The sequence below is a fragment of the Aotus nancymaae genome, unplaced genomic scaffold (genome assembly GCF_030222135.1).
Source record: "Aotus nancymaae isolate 86718 unplaced genomic scaffold, 86718_ANA_hifiasm-v0.15.2.pri h1tg000040l, whole genome shotgun sequence".
In the NCBI taxonomy this organism is placed as follows: Eukaryota; Metazoa; Chordata; class Mammalia; order Primates; family Aotidae; genus Aotus; species Aotus nancymaae.
The window spans coordinates 56,012,471-56,034,395 of record NW_026988454.1 but is presented as its reverse complement, the minus strand read 5'-3'; the positions used below and the strand labels follow the sequence as shown (position 1 = coordinate 56,034,395).

General features: G+C 34.4%; 1 protein-coding gene across 4 annotated transcripts in view; it reads right to left on the bottom strand.

The window, feature by feature from the left end:
• The window catches only part of REV3L (REV3 like, DNA directed polymerase zeta catalytic subunit), a 177,285-nt gene that overhangs the window by 33,709 nt on the left and 121,651 nt on the right, over positions 1-21,925 (bottom strand). For all 4 annotated transcript variants that reach the window (XM_012438368.2, XM_012438367.3, XM_012438371.2 and 1 more), the window contains exons 19-23: positions 17,750-17,865; positions 14,850-14,968; positions 9,653-9,771; positions 3,199-3,340; positions 766-1,010 (exon numbers count right to left, since the gene is read on the bottom strand). In XM_012438368.2, the coding sequence (XP_012293791.2) occupies positions 766-1,010; positions 3,199-3,340; positions 9,653-9,771; positions 14,850-14,968; positions 17,750-17,865 (741 nt within the window). The remainder of the gene's footprint in view (positions 1-765; positions 1,011-3,198; positions 3,341-9,652; positions 9,772-14,849; positions 14,969-17,749; positions 17,866-21,925) is intronic.

Genomic DNA, 21,925 nt, shown 5'->3' with positions numbered 1-21,925 from the left:
TGCCAAATTTCAACTCAACATATGATCAGCTTATACTAAATTACTTAAATAAAAGTTTATTTTTATTTAACATCTTTGTGAATATATTTAAATAATTTAAACCTTAGACTGTAAATCTTGTAAATTTTCCAAATTCTTGTTTTTAATAAAAAGACAAGATTACCAATATAATTTCCAGATGCCTTCTATGAAGAAGTGAGTACAGTATATACTAAAACCAACACAGTCTCAAATACAGAAAAATCAATAAAAAGGAAGAGTCTCTTATTTCCTACAATCTAAGAAAAGTATTTAATCCTTTCAGAATTTAAAATGTTACTCTTGGTTTATAAAACTTAATTTATATTAATTAATAAAACCTAACATTTAATTTAAAAAATCCTGGACAATTTCTAAGAAAAATAAAGAGGAGTGATAGATGGAGTTATAAGATCATAATCCTCAAACTGTTCCACTGAAAGGTAATTTATATCAGTTTAACTTTCATTTTAAAAGAGATCATGGTTACACATGGAGTGAAACAGTTGCAAGGCTGATCTATTCCCAGTCCTCTTCATATGAGTCATCCATCCATGAAACGAGATTAATCATATGGTGATCCATGTCAATTAGTAAGACAACTACAATAAATGGATTAGCTGGGCTACAGCCCATTCATCTTGCTCATAATGAAGGTGTCAAGAGCAAAGAGATACTCAAGAAGTGTTTAATTTTAGTAAGAAGTAGACAAGCACAACATTATTGTAAATGTGAAAAAAAACTTACTTTCCCAAGTTCTCTACATGGCCAAGGCAGGTGGAAAAACAATAGTTATATGCAATCACAATAGAAGGATAAAGTGATTGGAAATCCAAAACGAGAACAGAGTTGCTATAGAAGCGGGATTCAGGCTCCATAATTAGAGGAACACACTGTGGGGCTCTCATTTGGGATCTTTGCTGAACACTAGGTGTTACAGGAATATAGTTCATTGGCTTTGCAATACGTAACATCATTGATTCCACACGGTACTGCAGGGAGAAAGGGAGGTGGAAAGAGAAGAAACACAGTTTAAATATATTTGCCATTTGAATATATGATAATTATTTGGGGATGATCTGTTTTTCAAAATAAGACTTTTTTTTTTTTTTTTTTGGCAATACTAGCTTTTTTGTTTGTTGTTTTTTTGGAGATGGAGTTTTACTCTTGTTGCCCAAGCTGCAGTGCAATGGCACGATCTCAGCTCACTGCAACCTCCACCTCCCAGGTTCAAGTGATTCTCCTGCCTCAGCTTCCTGAGTAGCTGGGATTACAGGTGCGTGCTACCACGGCCAGCTAATTTTTTATATTTTTAGTAGAAACAGGGTTTCACCATGTTAGTCAGGCTGGTCTCTAACTCCTGACCTCAGGCCCGCCTTGGCCTCCCGAAGTGTTGGGATTATAGGCGTGAGCCACCATGCCTGGCCTGCAATATTATTTAGTCAGCTTTCAGATGTGAAAGGGATGTATGTAAATCCTTTCCCTATTCCTGACTTTTATAAAAACTACAAAACATGTCAAATAACTTAAAAGATAAGTCAATTTTAAAAGATAGACACAATTAGATCTTTTATTTTTATTATTTATTTATTTATTTTGAAATGAAGTCTCACTCTGTTGCCCAGGCTGGAGTGCAATGGCACGATCTCAACTCTTGTATCTTTGACTTTTTGAGATAGTCAACTCCACCTTCACTGCAACCTCCACCTCCAGAGTTCAAGTGATTCTCCTGTCTCAGTCAGCCTCCCCAGTAACTGGGATTACAGGCCTGTGCCACCACGCCTGGCAAATTTTTGTATTTTTAGTATAGACAGGATTTCACCATGATAGCCAAAGTGGTCTTGAACTCCTAACCTCAAGTGAACCACCTGCCTCGACCTCCCAAAGTGCTGGGATTACAGGTGTGAGCCACTGTGCCCGGTCCTCTTCTTATTTTTAAATACAGCTACACTATAATAACCAAGTGTAGGACAGACAGCTGTATAGTTTGACAATTTCATTTAAGAAGTTGGTCAATAATCTTGGAGAGATTTATTTAGAAAAATTAGAGAATGGAAAAGCTGCCAGGAGACTTAAGATAGAAAATGTTATCCCAGTTTTTCAAAGAAAAAACAAAATTATTATAGAATTTAAAAGTATTGAATGTGGCTTTTGTTGTGGAAATAACTAAAAAATAATAATAAAAAAAAGAATTGAAAAGTAATCAGCTTATTACTGGTCCCTAGCAAAACTGAATCAAGCAATTACTGATACTTCTGTTTCTAATAATAACTATTAAGCAGATGGCTTGGGGTATTAGAAAAAGAAATTACTCGCAAGAACTAGCCTGGGTACACTGAAGTAGTCTCATCAGGTTTTAAGGTATCTCTGCTTTTTATTATAGGCCAGCTCAAAGAGTTGTTAAATTTGATGGATATAAATAAAATAAATAGCTTATAAGCAATAAAATGAAATAAACAGGTAAAACAAAAGTTGTTGGAACTTTATTTTTGCTATATTTACTGGATTGGTAGATTGAGGAATGTTATAGACACAGGTAATTAAAATAAGTAAAGATTTTACAAAGTTAAGGAACCTGGGTGTTTTAATGTAGTATCCCTAATGCCTACCACAGTGCTTAACAAACTACAGGTATTGAAATACATATCTGTTGAATTAATACATAAAGTAATTTTCAGCAAGGCGTTTAGCAAAAAATCTTTTATTATATCCTTGGGAAATTATTTAGAAAGATATGAATTAAATGGTTTCTAAGGTTTCTCTTTTATAACATTTAAAAAAGTTACATAGTCCACTTACATTGATTTTCAAACTTTTCATTTTTACATTAAAATTATGTATTGGAAGTTTGAACAAGCCAACATTAAAAATGTAAAACAAAAGAAAGGTAGACTTTCTTTGTTGCTTCTCCAGTTTTAAGGGGGATCTTTAATCAAAGTAACAATATTCAGTAATATAATATCCTTAAGAGCATGGACATTTATTTTCTTAATACTATGAAAAACTTGGCAGTGGCCAGAAAATTGGCATAGAAAGAGAATAAAATCACAAGATTTAATTACCCAACTATTGATTAGTTAGTACCAAAGAGAAAGTTTAAAAAGTCAAATCACTTCAAACATCTCAAAAGTATATCACTCATATAGAACTTTCAAGTGTGCAAGAAAACAGATTTCCCACCTGTGAACCCCTTGTCAGTACATGTAAAAACTGAATGCCAAAAAGTCTAGCCATCTCACTGGTTTTCCCAATCAGGTCCAGCTGTTCTAACATTTGGAGATTTCCACGGACACGGCTAACATAATGATCGACCATTTTCCATCTGTTAAAAAAAGAATCCACATTATGAACATCAGGGAAAAATTTAGACACTTGAAAACGGTACTTTTTTTCTGCCAAAAATCTACATGCTAAAAGTGAGGTTACTTAAGGAAAGAGTAATAATATGAGCCTTTAGCAAAGTATGTTAAGGAATTAAACATTAGAAAATTTCAGGTATTTCAAGGGCATGAAAGCCAGTAAGAATATGCAAAATTTAAAATAGTACTTGTGATTAGGTGGTAAGATTAAGGATCATTATTTTCCAATATTTTGCTTGATGTTGCCCTATTCTCATAGAAAATTAAAATTCCCCTTTAAGATGTCACTGTTGATTATGCAATAATTATTTATTATATCTATAGATTTTTAAAGGACATGAAGGATCTGGGTTATCACTGTAAACAGAAGTCTAAAACAAAAGTATGCACTATCTTCTCATGACCAAAAACAAAGAATAATTGGTGAAGATTTAGAAAAATCAGGAGCATAATTTTTAATGAGATAATACATGGGTTAAACATATATCAAATAAGTATTTTTTGTGAAAATGTAAAAGTTGTTTTTTAGTTTAAACCTTAAAAAAAATTAACCTCTTTACCTTACCTTCCTAAGAAAACAATAAAACCCTCAGCAAATCCATAAAAAGAAATTTAATATTATAAAATGTAAAAATGATCCAAAGGTATACTATAAAGAATAAAATTTATTCATTTAAAGATTAAGGTTCACATATACTGTAATCTTTAATGATATCGCTTTTAGAACAATATAGTCACATAATTGTTTAATAAATGTGTTTAAAAACCTTTTCCTCGGACATGTGACTAATGCAAATATTAATAGAAAACTAGAAAATGAATGTAAAGGAAGAAAAAATACCCTATTATAAAAAAGATAATAACATACTGGCAAGAAAGTGGAGAAACTGGAACCTTCATATGTTGCTGGTGGTAACGTAAAATAGTGTAGTTGCTTGGGAAAATAATTTGGCGGTTTCTCAAATAGTTAAACATAGAGTTACCATATTATCCACCAAAAATTCTACTCCTAGGTACATATCCAAAAGGAATGAAAACAGATATTTACATAAAAAACTATATATGAGTGTTCATTACAGTATTAATCATAGTAGCCAAAAGTGGAAACAACCAACATGTCTATCAACTGATGAAGAAATAAAATGTAGTATATATCCATACAATACTATTCAACAATAAAATACTGGAACATGCTATAACATGGACAAATCTGGAGAGCACTAGGCCAAAAGAAGCCAGTCACAAAGGATTACATATTGCATGATTCTGTTCATATGAAATGTCCAGAATAGTCAAATCTATGGGGACAGAAAGCAGATCAGTGGTTGTCTAAGGCAAGAGGTAGAGGGTGGGACTCTGGTGGAGGGGGTGATAGGAATGATGAATGGTTGAAGAGTGGTGGCTACGGGATACAGGATGTCCATTTAGGGTAATGAAAATATTCTAAAACTTACTGTGATGATGTTGTACAACTCTGAATATACTAAAAGCCAGTGAATCATTTGCTTTAAATGGATGAATTGTGTGATACATAAATTATATCCGAATAAATCTGTTAAAACATTAGGCAAACATAAAAAAACCTAAACTCTATAAATAATTGTTTAACAAAAGAAACAAATTCTGTTTCATAATTTACATTTTAACTTAACGTTGACTCCCCATATTTATATGTTTTGCAGCTATTGAGTATACTATTGTATAATTATAACATATTTAATCAAAAGTTACTCAATATCTTTTATTACTGTAAGCAATGCCGTGATGAACATTTTTAAAGCTAAGTTTTTATACAGATGATTAAATAATTCCTTAAGATAAATTCCTAGATTTGGTCAGTTTCAATACCTAACAATCCACTGCTTTCCAGAAAGGTTTTAATAGTTTATATTCATACTAGTAATGATAATAAAGTGCTTGTTTCCTTGTATATTTGTTAACACTCTTCAGATTATAGTTTTTAAAGTTATTACTAGTTTGATAGACAAAAAGAATCACATTTTAATCTGATTTTTTTGTTTTAGATCATTAATGTAACCCCTCAACGATACAAAATTGCAAAGAGTAAATCTGAAATAATGCATTCCATATAAATCAGATCAGTCCCTTTAAAATAAAAACAAAATGGATTTAATGGCTCACTCCTCCTGTAGGATGTGAACGTTTATCTATGGATGGTGCAGAAAAAGGAGATACATTTACACTTTGCCCTCTGAATACATGCACAGAGAGCTGACCTGGAGAAACATTCCAAATGAGAAACCAAAAGAATGAGACACCAACATAATTTCTGAAAAGACCAGGCAGCACACAAGCAGTTTGCTAAGATTTGTAAAAGTAAAACATGAGAAAAATAAGTGTAAGTCTCAACCAAACAGGTTTAACAGAAAACTTTAAAAAGGTTATATATTACACAAAACTTGTGTAAGAATCTGTCTTAACAGCTAATCATGCTGACTGGCACAAATATTTCCTAGAAATCTGTAGGTGGTGATTCAGAAGAGTTACCAATTGAAGTATGATGAAGATAATTTGTTTTAGAAAATGTGTTTTAAAACATACTGGTTTATTTTCATTGTTTACACCAGCCTAAAGTCCTTTTTTTTTTTTTTTTAAATGAGACATTGATCTTGCCAATAGGTTTTTGTAATTCATGGTACAATTAAGAAACATAATCAGCAGATTAAGAATTAATTACTTTAGTAAGGTACATTAAGGTAGACATTTATGTACTGTATATAAGGTAAACATTTGAATATATTTTTCCTTTGAGAATTGTTCACGTCTTTTATCCATATTTTTCTTACTAATTTAAAAGTATATAATATAGTTTATATATATATATATAACTGTTGTGATAAAAATGGTTTTCCTAGGTTGATGTTAGGTTTTTAATTTTGTTGATGTTATTTAATGAGGTACAAAAGTTTGCTTCTGGGCAAAAATGGTGAAAGTAAGTCTAAATACTTTGTATACAAAATTGATTAAACTGAATCTTAAAGGCTCCCGATTTAAACTGATTTGACTAAGATCAACTCCATTTTTTGAGACAATGTAGTCTATTAGAACTTAAATAAATAGGTATATTACTATATTTCAAAAGAAATATTTTTACTATATTATACATAACTTTTTTTGTTAAACTGAAAATGGTTTATTTCACATTTTGAAGAATACAGTCTAATAGATTTTCACATTTTGGTTGACAGCACAGACTTTGGAGTCAGAGAGTCCTAGGTTCAAATTGTGGCTCTGTTGCAAGCTACTACGTGACCCTAGGCAAATCATTTAACTCTCTAGTTCTCAGTTTCAGTATGTGTGAAACAGTGGTAATAATAGGCTGTTGCAAGGTATTAGGCAAAAACAAAAACTTAATAACCTTTGCTGCTATTACTATGATAATTATGGTAATTACTATTTCCCCATTTCATTCAGAATCTAATTCTCTATCCTGAAAAGAAAGATGTACCAATTAATTAACATTTATTGTGAGCCTTCTGTGTGCTAAAGATGCATACCATCTCATTTAATTCTTACTTCACTCCATGAGGTAAAATATATTAACATTGCTATATTATAGATAAGAAAACTGAGGATTACTGTGAGCCTAATCCATCCTAGGTTACAAACCTAGTACACCAGACCTGAGATTTTGGCCAAATAAATTATGACAGATTAAACAATAAAAACATGATCAAAAGGAAACAAGATTATATATTATGAGTAACTATCTTATTAAATTTCTATTATCACAGCAAATTACTCATTTCCTCACTAGCAAAAATAGTAGACCCACTGCTTATTCACTTTACACTAAATGTTTTCCTCTCCACTGACTGGTAACCAAGTCATATATATTTTAGCTTGTACAATTTATCTAGCAGGTAACAAGTCCTGTTTTCTGAACTAAATCTACTGACCTGTAGGCATGAACATAAAAAATGCTTTGAATGATTCATGTTTTAAACATTTATTTAAAAATAGAAATTCCATTTGACCCAGCAATCCCATTACTGGGTATATATCCAAAGGATTATAAATCGTTCTATTATAAAGACACATGCACACATATGTTCACTGTGGCACTGTTTACAGCAAAGACCTGGAACCAACCCAAATGCCCACTGATGATACACTAGACAGGGAAAATGTGGCACATACACACCACGGACTACTCTGCAGCCATAAAAAACGATGAGTTCATGTCCTTTGTAGGGATATAGATGAACCTGGAAACTATCATTCTCAGCAAACTGACACAAGAACAGAAAATCAAACACTGCATGTTCTCACTCACAGGTGGGTGCTGAACAATGAGAACACATGGACACAGGGAGAGGAGCATCACACACTGGGGTCTATTGGTGGGGACTAGGGCGGGGTAGGGAGTTGGAAAGGGATAACATGGGGAGAAATGCCAGATATAGGTGATGAGGATGGAGGCAGCAAACCACATTGCCATGTATGTACCCATGCAACAATCCTGCATGTTCTGCACATGTACCCCAGAACCTAAAGTGCAATTATATATATTAAATATGTATTATGTATATTATAATATATAATATACATAATATATAATATACATAATATATAATACATGTAATATACTTAATATATATATTATATATATGTAGACTTTTTAACTTAAAAACATGATCCTTCTGAAATAAGATCATCATCATTTCTACTTTCGGATCCTATCTGGCAAACAATGTAACATAAAAGAGAATGAGTAATTGTGGCCTTTACTTATGGTTAAAGGACAAGGTTGACTTTTGTAAGGCTTTTTAATTATTGTTAAAGAATTATGCCATCCTCCTAAGGCTCTGACAAACTTAAGGGTAATAAATACAAGTTTTGATATGGAAAAGAGGAAGGGAAACATAAAGCAGGTACTCCTCAGGATAGGCCTGGGTAGTGCTGAAATGGGAACTTAGAACATCCTGAAGGCATGGATATTTTTCGAGATAGTTCATCTGGGGAGAAGGTGACAAAAAAGGAGACAGGAGAATTCCAAGTACAAAATTCACTTATTCTGAAGTTTTTCTGTGGATTGGCTCTACACTCAGCAAATAGAAAAGAAAATTTCTTATATTACCTTCTTCAGCTACAGAACTCTGCTCCCAGGACATACCTCCTGGGTCAGAAACTAGAATGGTATTTCATAACTATTCTTTGGATGACAGATAAAATCACGCTGGTATTACGAGTTATCTAGATCAGTAATACTAGAGATTAGGAAATGTTTATAGGCTGACGGGAATCTAATCACAAGACATTATTTTATGAAAAAATGTGTTCTAAGCTCTAAACAATAAAACATTGGGAATATAACTCATTCATATATATCAGGGGCTTCCAGGAGACCAAAATCTGGGTTTATTAAAAAAAAAAATTAGGGTACCTTTGTGTTTTACAGGTTTAATACAAGAAATCCTTGACTAGCAAGTTCTTCTCATTCTAAGTTGACTTACAAGATGTATGTATTGCCTTAAAACAGTATAGAAAGCAAATGCAAATCAAAACAGGTCCTTGAAAAAGTATGACTTACTTTTTTGATAAGTATTCACTTAAATATAAGAAGAAAGCTGTCTGATATTTCCAAGACTACCCGAAGAAGAGTGCATGGTCTCTTCATATAACATAATTCATTTGACATAAATGGTCTACTGTCTAGTCTGAGTTCCTTCTACACAATGTTAGTTCTAGTACTCTATTTCACTTGTCAAAAACAGTTATCATCCTAGATAATACCTAATTAAGGGTGGTAAAACATGCATTTAGAGATTCCGGGGCTTATAAACAAACCACTGAATATAGTTTCCACTGTTAAGTATCAAGTTTTATTTACGGGTGTATAACTTCTCTTCAGCATTTTTTTTTTTTTTTTTTTGAGACGGAGTCTTGCTGTGTCACCCAGGCTGGAGTACAACGGCGCAATCTTAGCTCACTGCAACCTCTGCCTCCTGGGTTCAAGTGATTCTCGTGCCTTAGCCTCCCAAGTAGCTGTGATTACAGGTATGCGCCACCATGCCTGGCCAATTTTTGTATTTTTTAGTAGAGATGGGGTTTTGCCATGTTGGACAGGCTGGTCTTGAACTCCTGACCTCAGGTGATCCACCTGCCTCGACTTCCCAATGTGGTAGGATTACAGGCATGGGCCACTGCAACTGATTTGAACAATGCACTTTAAATGCGCATTTTACTGCATATAAATTACATCCCAATAATGAAGACTTTATATTATCCTCTTCAGAGTTATAAAACAGTACCTGTATAGGTCCGTCTTGTTATCAAACCAATCTGACAAGACTCGAAAGGTAAAGAGGGGAAAACGTTGATGAAGCACATGAAAGCTCACATTTTCAAAGGTGTAGTTAGTTAGAGCCACCTAAAAAAAAAAAAGGAAAAACACCATTATAATAATGCTATGTCTATGTAGCAAATTTGGTTCTAAAAGATACCAATATCACTTCAAAATTTTTATAGTAGATAATAAAGCTATTTGTAAAATTGATTTGTGGTACAACTGAATCATAATTCAAAACTATGTTGAGCTGACTGGACAGAAATGTTCATAACAAATTGGAAAATTATTTAATTAGAAAAAACAGACCTGAGGAGATTCAACTTGGCCATATAATACTTATTTTAAGAGATCCTAGTTCTTACCATTTTTTATACTCTATGCTAATATATATATTGACAGAAAGAAGCATTGTCAAGCAAATTAATTTTTTGTTCTTTCCATACTTACTTTTTGGTTCTTGATGACATGCTGATTAATGGAATTCCACAGATTTGAGGATGAGTTATCTAGTTAAAGGCAGGCATTCTGCTTCCAAGAATTACATTAGTTACTAAACCCCACTACACAGGCATTATAGAGCCACTCAATTTCATTCCAAAAGTAAGATTAAAATGTCAGAAATGTCTCCCCATCTTCAAAATACATAAGTGAAAACTGTGTTAATGGGTAAAGAATCCTGTTAAAGGGCCCAAATTAATAAATATGTACTTCCAGCTAGATGATTTCTCTGAAATATCTGCAAGACAAAAGCAATCTAGACAATGGCAGGTATTTCAATGCAAAATGGAAATTAAGGAACTAGCAGTCTCCATTCTTAGGTCAGTTTGGGATTCTGAGAAATAGCTCAAACAGCACTTCACATTTTTATATTACATTATAATTTTAAATTACTTTCTTTTCCACTCCTGTGATCCAGGAGGTACAAAATAGGGATTGAATGTTAATCTTATCTCAGTGCAGTGACTCAAACTGGTCTTACTTTATCCATAATTTCTGTCAATCTTCAGAACAAAACTATAATGTAGCACATTTCACAGTGTGTGTATGTACATGTATGTGTATACATATAAACAGATGCCCCTCGTGGGTTGTAAAAAGGTAGAGAGCAATAGAATAAGGAAAAAGGCCACAGGATTAAATGAGGAAGGATTATAAAATCATTAACAGCATGAAAACCCATATGGAAAGCAGTAAATAACAGAATAGTTCTACTAAAAGTCAAGTTAGGAATATGGAAATGTCTCAGCATGCAGATAAAGAGGATGAAAAGATGAAAATGAGAAAAGGGAAGATATGGGAAACAGAGAACAGAATGTTAACATATAATTAGGTTCCTAAAGGAAAGCCTAATATGGAGACAGAAGCAATAATCAAAGATACAATTAGCTGGACCTTAGATTTCTCCTCTGCAGTACTACATTCCAGAGGTGAATGGCACTATATCTACTTTAATTTTAAAGGAAAAAGACTACTGTTATTTTACACGCGGTAAGTTTAACAATTATGTGGGAAGAAAACAAAGATACTCCTTAACTCCTTAAACTTCTCTAATAATTTTGTCCTCCATCCTACCTAAGCTACCTGCTCCCATAATCATACCAGGATCTATTATTACCAATAACTGTATTCCCTCCAAAATAACATGCATCCCATTCTCTGACCATCATCTCCTTTGCTTCCAGCTTACTCCCTCCTTGATGCTTTGATGTCTCTGCTCCTTATTTAGCTTAAATTTAATAGCCAATTACGGTAATCATTCCACTGCATGTACCCTTCATTCCCTTGTCCCTCTCCTGCTGCTGCTGCTGCTTCTTTTTTTAAAGCAAATCCACAATCCTTTCTGTGTTATGGTCAAATGTAACCTGCATTTGTGAATTTGAACATAGTTGGTGGGTATCACTTTAATTTTCTAACACAAATCTCAAATGGGCTCTTAATGTCATGCGGTGTTAACATTTTCTCTCAAATTCTCCTAATAACCATTTTAAACTCATCTCTCTTCAAACCCCAAAGCCTCTCCACAATTCTCAGTTTCAGCTAAGAACAGTAATTCCTATTTTACTGAGAAGATGAATCACAAGGAAGTTCTCTTGTGATTCATCTTCTCAGTAAAATAGGAATATCTCTACCTACCATATCTCTACCTACCAACATCCATACCCATATATTCTGCCTTCCTGTTACAAAAGGAACCTGCTATACTCTTACTTTATCTAAACCCAGGCCCCTCAACCAGTGCACCAGACATGGCATTCAGTAAATATTTGTTGAATTGAATCAAGTCTGTTTCCAACCCACTTGGCAAATTCTTGAAAAACCTAGATTGAGTTGACATCCAGAAGGCCTCTAGGTATAAGTGTCTGGAGAAGAGCCATTCATTGTCATTTAAGCAGTCAACAAATCTCTAATAAGCATTACTTTTTAAGAGGTGTTTTGTCACTACAAATTCAAAGGCCAAAGGAAACTGCAGGAATTCTATGTTCAAAGTAAAAGTAGGAGAAAGAAATCTAGTACCTACATATTAAAAAACAAACAAAATTTATTATTATTATTTTAAGAGATGGGGTCCTGCCTTATCTCCCAGGCTAGAGTACAGTGGCTATTCACAGGCATAATGAAACAGTGCACTGCAGCCTCGAATTCCTGGCCTCAAAAAGTCCTCCTGCCTGAGCCTCCTGTGTAGCTGGAACTGTATGTTTGTGTTACTGTACCCTGCTCCAAATTTTAAAAAATAGGTAAGTTATCCAGCTCATAACTTTCTTATAGTTGCTTCCCATATTTACATAAAGATCCTAGATGCTATATATTCATCCTAAATGGGAGGAGACATTTGGCCCTCAATAGTGAGGACTAGAGAAGGCCCTGAACTTTGAAAAAACATTTATTCTCCAATTTGTGATTTTAAGCTACTAGTGAATTTGCTACTATTGCCTTTTGGATATACAGGGGTAAAAAGACCTCTGAAACTAGGATTCGGTAATTTACTTTTCTGTTTATACACTTAATGTATGTGTTCATCTCAGCCAATATCAGACTATACTTTAAAATATATAATGAGGTCAGGGCTGTGGCTCATACCTATAATCCCAGCACTTTGGGAGGCTGAGGCAGGCAGATCACTTGAGGTCAAGAGTTTGTGACCAGCCTGTCCAACAAGGTAAAACCCCATCTCTACTAAAAATATAAAAATTAGCCAGGTGTGGGGGCCTGTAATCCCAGCTACTTGGGAGGCTGAGACAGAAGAATCACTTGAGCCCGGGAGGTGGAAGTTGCAATGAGCCAAGACTGCACCACTACACTCTACCCTGGGTGACAGAGCGAGAATCCATCTCAAAAATAAAATAAATAAAAACATATAATGAAATATACACACCAAATACACCACAATCTCTGTATCTCCCATATCCTATGCTGTATCACTAGAAGTTACTTTAAATCACTGGGGACTCTCATACTCTTCTATTATTTTAGGAACAACACAACAAGATAAAATTATTTTCAAGAAGATTCATGTTGTATATTGCATAAGGCAAGCTTAGAAAGTCAAATGTTTTATATAAATCCAAAGAGCCAAGACGGTAATAGCAAATAATAAGTATACAATAGAAAGTGTCTAATGAGAAAGTAGTTTCAAAGAGTAGAAGCAATTGAAGAATGTGCTTTCTTTTAAATATAAACATTTTAGTTGATATTATTCAAAGTCCAAAATCTAAGAATAGACCAATTTACAGTAGGTATCTTTTTGTTTTGCTTTTTTTTGAGATAGGTTCTAGCTCTGTTGCCCAGACTGGAGTGTGGTGGTATAATCTCAGTTTACTGCAACCCCTGCCTCTCAGGTTCAAGTGATCCTTCCACCTCAGCCTTCCAAGTAGCTGGGACTACAGGCACACGCCACCATGCCTGGCTAACTTGTAGTTTTTGGTAAAGACAGGGGTTTTGCCGTGTTGCCCAGGCTAGTCTCAAACTCCTGGGCTCAAGTAACCTGTGCTCCTTAGCCTCCCAAAGTGCTGGGATTACAGGTATGAGCCACTGTGCCCAGCCTAATTGTTTATCTTTTTTTTTAATAGAGACAGGGTCTCCCTATGTTTCCCAGGATGGTCTTGATGGAACTCATGGCCTCAAGCTATCTGCTCCTGTCTCAGCCTCCCAAAGAGCTGCGATCACAAGTGTGAGCCACCATGTATGGTGTTTTTACATTTCAAATAAGAGAAATCAGGTAACTTCAAGGAGGCAAATATTATCCAAGAAAATCCTATGATCTTACTTTTTTTGTGAAATAATTATTTTTCTAAGTGGATGCAAATTAATGGGATAGTTTGTTGAAATTACTCTACTAAAAACCTTTATCTGAGCCCCTAAAGCCATAATTATTAATTATTTCAAAGTACTGTCCCTTTAATTTACCTTATTAATCTGACCCAATATTTAAATATACTTTGTTTGAGAAGCTCCTTCCTATTTCTAGACTAAATTTTTCTTACTATAACAAATCAACAAGGCCACGCTGAATTCAGCTGGCCTTAAGTGCAAAAATAATTTAAGTGAAATAGTGAAATTAGACAATATTCAACATGTACAACACAATATTTTGTCTTATTTTGAAACAGGGTCTCGCTCTGTCGCCCAGGCTTGAGTGCAGTGGCATGATCATGGCTCACTACAACCTCGGCTGCCTGAGCTCAAGTGATTCTCCCACCTCAGCCTCCCAAGTAGCTGGGACCATGGGTGTGGTGCCACCACATCCAGCTATTTTTTTTTAGTTATTATTTGTAGAGATGGGGTCTTGCCATGTTGTTCAGGCTGGTCTGGAACTCCTGGGCTCAAGGGATGCCCCTGCCTGGGCCTCCCAAAGTGCTGAGATTACAGGTGTGAGCACTGCACCTGGCCCCAAGGTTTTATTATAGCTACAGACCTTTCTAGTTATTGCTACCTTAGACACAAAGAAGAAAAAAAATTAAAACTCACTTAAAACACTAAGGACTAATACCTCTGTAGCTTTGCATTTTAGAACGTACTATTTTAACTCTACTTAAGTATAACAAAAATAATTGACAAATGCATATGCTACATAGTAAATCTTACTGATACGCTATAATAATTAAATCATTATACTGCCAGAATATCTTATTTCCAAACAAAATTTTAGATAAAGCACCTACCTCATTTCTCATGATTCTCCAAAGATTTAGTGTGATTCGGCCAACAATATTTATCTCACTCATTGTATATGATCCATACTCATCTCTTTCAGCTGCAAATCTGTTCTCAATTTTGTCATCTACAGAAATGAAAACAGATTGTATCAGAGCTCACAGAAAACAAACTTTCAAGACAATTATGCCAAGGAAAATGAAAACAAACATTAAGAATATAGCTGGGCGCGGTGGCTCACACCTGTAATCCCAGCAACTTTGGGAGGCCGAGGCGGGTGGATCATGAGGTCAAGAGATTGAGACTATCCTGGCCAACAAGATGAAACCCTGTCTCTACTAAAAAATACAAAAATTAGCTGGGTGTGGTGGCACACGCCTGTAGTCCCAGCTACTCAGGACGCTGAGGCAGGAGAATTGCTTGAACCCAGGAGGTGGAGATTGCACTGAGCCGAGATTGCGCCATTGCATTCCAGCCTGGTGCCTGGCGACAGAGCAAAATTCTGTCTCAAAAAAAAAAAAGAATACTAAATATGAAATAGAATTCATAATGTATGAAAAAATTTTCTCTAATAAATATACTTGAAATCTCTCCCTCTCTCCTTCTTTCTATATTTAAATAAGAAACCCTTTTTTCTTTAAATTTGGTAATTTTTGGCACCATTTTCTTTTTTAAAAGAGACAACTCACTGTGTTGCCTAGGTTGAGTGCAGTGGCTTCCACAGGTGCAATCATAGCACACTGCAACCTCCAACTCCTGGCCACAAGCAATCCTCCTGCCTCAGCTGCTCAAATAGCTGGGACTACAGGTGCATCACTCCTGACCTGATGCTACCTTTATAAATACCCAATGCTCACATTTCTTTGGTTTTAGCATGAGAAAGGTCCACAGTTAATCCGGTCATTTCTTGGAAAAAAAACTGGTGCAATTTTTAAACTAAACGATTCTCTGAAAATTTGTTGACATCATGTTCATATTCAGGATGAAATTCTCCTGAATGCATATGGAGAACCAGATGAAGAATTACTCATAGCAAATAGAGTTCTGAGTCTAGTCTCTTAGGAGATGAATTTTACCTAGAATATAAATTAAAATGTGTCTCTCCTATATAACACTAAATGTATGTGAATGTTGATGATTAGAGGTTCCAGAATAATAAAAATATTTACTATATTAAATGTTTATTATATTCTAAGAATTTTACCAACATTATTTCTTTTAATACAAACAGTATTTCCTTTATTTTAACACAACCACTTATGAAGTTAGTATAATTCTTTTTGTATGACAGAAAATTCTACTCAGCAATGTTATATCTTGTCCAAGATCTTACAGTAAGAGAACTAGTACTCCAAAGTAGGATTATCTGAATCCAAAGACCATGTACAACCACCCACCCGATTCTCTTTATTTTAAAGAGATAACATTTAAAAGTTTGTTTTTCATTTAGCAAACAATATAACATATACTCTGGTACTGTTTTAAGTTCTTCACAATCACCCTAAGAAATAAGTTCGATTATCCCTATTTTATGGATGAATAAACTGAGGCAAGGATATTTAAAACCTATCCCAAAAAAGATGTTGAAAAAAAAAGATATACCACTATTCCTATCATGCAAAGGACACACAAGCTACACAAAAGTTCATGCAATGAGAAGCTAAACTTAAAGCATCTCTGCCCTTTGCTCCTTTGCTTCCCCCCTTTTTTTTTTTTTTTTTTTTCTTTAAGACAGTCTCGTTCTATTGCCCAAGCTGAGGTGCAGTGGTGCAATCACCAGTCTTGAACTCTTGGACTCAAGTGATCATCTCACCTCAGCATCCCAAGTATCTAGGACTATAGGCACAAGCTATCACACCTGGCTAATTTTTTTTTTTTTTTGGTAGAAACGGGGCCTCACTTTGTTACCTAGTTTTGAACTCCAGGGCTCAACCAATCCTAAAGTGTTGGGATTACAGGCATGAGCCACTGCACATGACCTTTTTATTCCAATTTTTTGTAAAGCTAAAAAAATTTACTGTTATGGGATCTTCCAGTTTCAACTTTTCCCAAAGTATACACTACTTTGTTTTAGTTAGACTTGTGGGAACCCTTTGAAACAAATTTATTAAAAATCCTATGTTTATAAAGAAAACATAATTTTAAAAAGTACATTATAAACTATAAATAATTTTGTTGTGAATATTATTACTCCCTTTTGATTTTTATTTTTTTTAGAGATGGGGTTTTACCCTGTTGGCCAGACTGGTCTCGAACTCCTGACCTCAGATGATCCGCTCGCCTCGGCCTCCCAACATGCTGGGATTATAGGCGTGAGCCACTGCACCCGGCCTATTACTCTCTTTTTCAATCAGAATGAAACTTTGGGGAATGGGCTTCAAAACTTCTGCAATATTTTTAGCCTGATATTCAAATAAAAATCAACGATTAATTAATTATTAGTGTTCCTCAACCCATCCGTCCTTCTTCACCAACAAAATGGATTAAAAAAAAATAGAACCAGACCAACAATAAAATTATGGTACAACAAGTCAAAGTAATGCTATGTGGCTTCATAATAATTATGAAGACTATTTCATAATACAGAAAAATATGTGTGGCAAGACACTAGATGAAGGAAGTGTAATAGAAATGGAATATATGGTATAATTATTTAAAAACCTCTACATATATATTATTTAAAGTGACTGAAAGGAAAAAACCCAACAATTATACTAACAGTATATATAGCAGTGAGACTAGAACATTTTTAAATTTTTTCTACAATGGAGTTATGCTATATCTAAAACTTATGCAATTTAATACTAAAAAATTGAGCTAGAACATTAGTACTCTTTAACATTTTGTCTTTATTTCCTTTACAATTTGCTCTGTAGTTGAATGACAAAACATTCACAATGATATATACCTGGCACCCGAGAGATCATCTGACATAAGTCAACACTTAAAGCAGCAGCCCTTTGTAAGAGGTAACCCCAGGAATGCATCTGAATCTCATATCCTAGTAGAATATCAGGATCATACCTAAAAAAGGAATGAAAAATTTTAATAGGTACCATACATTTGAACCTTTAACCAGAATAATTGTTTCTTCATCACAGAAAGTATGAAAATAAAAAGCTATATTCTCTAATGGTTCCCAGATGGAGAAGGGATGATACAGTGGTACCTATAGAGTTTTTATACAGAAGGGATGGATGGTTATGAGTATTTGATTTGAAGCTACTTATTTATTTTTTTGAGATGGAGTCTCACTCTATCGTCCAGGCTGGATTGCAGTGGCACGATTGTAGCTCACTGCAACCTCTGCTTCCTGGCTTCAAACTATTCTCCTGCTTCAGCCTCCTGAGTAGCTGGGAATACAGGTGCTGGCAACCACACCTGGCTAATTTTTTGTATTTTTAGTAGAGACAAGGTTTCACCATGTTGGTCAGGTTGGTCTCAAACTCCTGACCTCCAGTGATCTGCCTGCCTCAGCCACCCAAAGTGCTGGGATTATAGGTGATTTGAAGCTACTTTTGTAAAGTAGGCATAGTTTTTACTTAGACTGCGTATTTGTTCAATACAAGTGGGAAAAGAGGTTGATGGAAATTGGGGAGGGAAGCAGGCCATTACCACTGAAGTGTATGAGTAAGGGTACAAGTGAGAATATAATGTGGGTAAGGCAAGGTGAAATGTGAGGATGTGTGTGAGTATGGTATTTTGAAAAAGATCCCCAGGTCATTCTGTTGCCGCTTCTCTACCCTTCTAATCTATACTGCCCTTAAACAGTTTTAATGGCGAGAAAGAAAATAAAAATGTCTTCATTTTCTCACTTAATTTTAGTAATGACTTGGTTCTCATACAAAATAAGGCTTAAGTAATGACAAGTTTGTCCTTTAAATTTAAAAGGATGGTGATTCAATTTAATGGAAGAATGAAATATTAAGAGATTAAGGTGGGGAAGGTAAACATCAGAATCTAAAAGAAAAATGTGCTCCTCATTGTCAGAGCTGCACTAGCAAAACTGAACCTGCATCCAATCCAGAAGGAGCCTCTTTATGGCTTCTCTTAGAACCTCCATGTTGTGACCACCATAGAGGAATATTTAGCTATAAATAAATATGAAAAATTATTTTGAGTGGAAAATTATGTGGGGGAGAAAGGAACTAATTATAGTCATAAGTTTTAACAGCAAAAACTACAGTAAGTAGTTCTATCAATCAGTAGCATTATTGTGTTCTTTATAAAAGTCAAAAGGCCAAGTGAAATATCACAAAAATTTAAATCGTTGAGTTTTACATAACTACTCATAAAACACTAAATTGATGTGCAGCCTGTCCAATTTATAGCATTCAATAAATGCTAAGCATCAGCCAATGTCTACAGTATTAGACTACAATTATTTACTGATATAAGCTATCTATGGCTACTCTGCAAGTCTGGCATAACAATGGATCATCACCAGATCACCAGATCTGCTCTTAGAACCAATATGTTAATATTTTATCATAACTCCATAGTTATCTTCTAAAAGTGGATACTGAATGGCTTTCATTTTTACTTAGTCAATACAAATTGGAATGTCACAAGAAATGTTTTCTGATTTTTAATTCTGGAGTATTTAAGTGGCTGATATCAAAAGAACTAGGTTCAAACTTCTGCAACAGTGTACTTTTACATTTTCCTATACTCTAAAGGCCCTACTAAAGTACATTTTGTAGTATAAATTTTAATATCTGGTGATCTGTTCGTGATCCATGGTTATACTGGACACTTGCTGAGCAGCCCTCAAACTTGTTAGGAAAACAAGGTAATAAACATATTAGTTATGTGCTTTTCTCTATACAAACAGGGTTGACATTTCTGAGAAAATGGCGTAATTTAATGAACAGCTATTGATGCAAGGCAATAAGCAACAATGGCATGAGTATCCAGAAAGAAGTCCAGAAAGATCCCAGGGCACTCAAGGAAATGGAAATATCCCAATACTCTTTTGGTTTAGTCTTCCAACATAATATCCAAACCCTTAACCAAAATCTTTGTTGATTCTGACTTCATCTCTTTCATTAAACTCTTCTTAGTCCAAAGACGGACTATCTACTTGTCCAGTATACCTCCCTTTAAAACTAACTGTAATGAATGGCTACATTTGAGAATTGGGGCAGAAGTATCAAGTGGCTCTAAGGATCATCAGGGGTTGCAGATTTGAAGAATCCTCATACACACACAACAGAACCCACACACTTGACTGCTAACTACTAAGAGTGGCTCAGAACAGGCATTACAGTGTGGCCACAGTTCACTCTGATCTTAAGAGAAGGATGTGGAAGACTCCTGGAGTTCCTATCACATAGTTACCCATCAGATATCACATAGTTATATATCACATAGTTAAAACAATTACAACATGAAGAGGATGCTAGATGATTACACAGCCCTTCTGTTTTAAATGTTATAAAGACAATTCTTCTAATTTCTTCATCTGAATCTCATTTATGCAACATCTTGTTATTGTAATAATTATTATTCCAGTCAGCTATTTGTTCTGTTGCGGTATCTAATGCAGTTGGTTAAGTATACTACTTTTTTTAAAAAAATAATGTATTGAATATAACTTTGTCTCAATTAAAAAGCTGTCTATTTTTATTAACTGCTACAGCTCAGAAAGGACTGCTGAAAAAAGTTACCCTGCGTTTCTCTTCTTAGATTTATTTCACAGATTTTGTCCCTTTACAAGAAATGTAAAGTTGTTTTAGGCACATTTTTCAGATGTATTACATATATTTATTCTTTGACCTGGAGGCTGTTTAGTCTTAAGAGACTCTTTAAAGCTAATAAAACATCTGTTCTCAAGTTCAAAAGCCAAGGGATCCCATTTTTCTTCTCTAAAAACATTTGGAGACAATAACAAGGTCTTCAAGACTTTTCTTCAATTTCTAGTGGGTTTTATTCATTCTATCGGGTTTCTAAAAGTTACAGAAAGAACAAGGTTGGGTAGATGGGATTAGTGGTGAAAACAACCCAAAACTGTGGATAAAACAGAAGCAGAAGAAATAAGAAATGGTTTCATTTGCTTATGTAGAAAAAACTGCTTCACAGTATTTTAAGTAATTCACTACCATCTATACATATGGGAGATAAGGGTACTCTATTAAGAGGCAAGGGGCAGGGAGGGGAAGGAATTCTGAGGTTAAATGGATACGACGTAATGTAAATGTAACAGTATGTAAGGAAGAGGAAAAGGGAAGAATCATAGTCTATATTTAAGTTAGGGAGACTGGGCAAAGTAAAGTTAATAGTCCAAGGAAATACAGAAAGAGAAAAATGATTGTAACAAGATAATAGATTTGGTTTTATTTGTTTAATATAACTTTACATTACTTTTTGTGTTTGCCACTTGAGGAAGTAAATATTAAACATGGAAAAATAAAGATACATTTTATTCATTTTTATAGTTAGTACCTAGCACTGCCCCTTATACACAGTTAACATTTAGGTACTCAGTATGTATCAGACATGAGTTTAGAGTTTTATGTGCATTATCTACCCATTTTACAGATTAGGAAAACAAAGCTGAGAGAGTTTAGCAATTTATTCAAGACAGAAACACAGGGCTGGCTGACTCCAAAGCCTGTATTGAGTAAGTACATAACAAATAGGGTGAAAGAATGAAATAATCTTTTTGCAGGGTTGCTTGGATTAATATATAAAAAACACTATGGAATTGAAAAGTTGACATTTAAGCATTTTTCTTTTTATGACAGTTTTGTTTACCCCATTTTCCTTAATTACTAGTATAATTCATTTTATGGACATTTAAGGAAGTTATATTTGTAAATGACTGACAAAATTCTCAATGATGGCAGGTAATCCTATTGTTGAAAATATACCTAACAAGGAAAAGGCAAGCATACCAAGCCCAGGGACATTACTGGACATGTGCTGGTAAACAAAATGGTATTGACTGAAACGCTTACATATTTCTTTTTCTGAGTTGCTTGCAGAAATAAAAGAAGTGTGGATACTGAAAGCATGTGACATGTTGATGACAACTTCTGTGAGAAGATAAAAGGTAGAACTGACAATGACAAGACTCAAATGG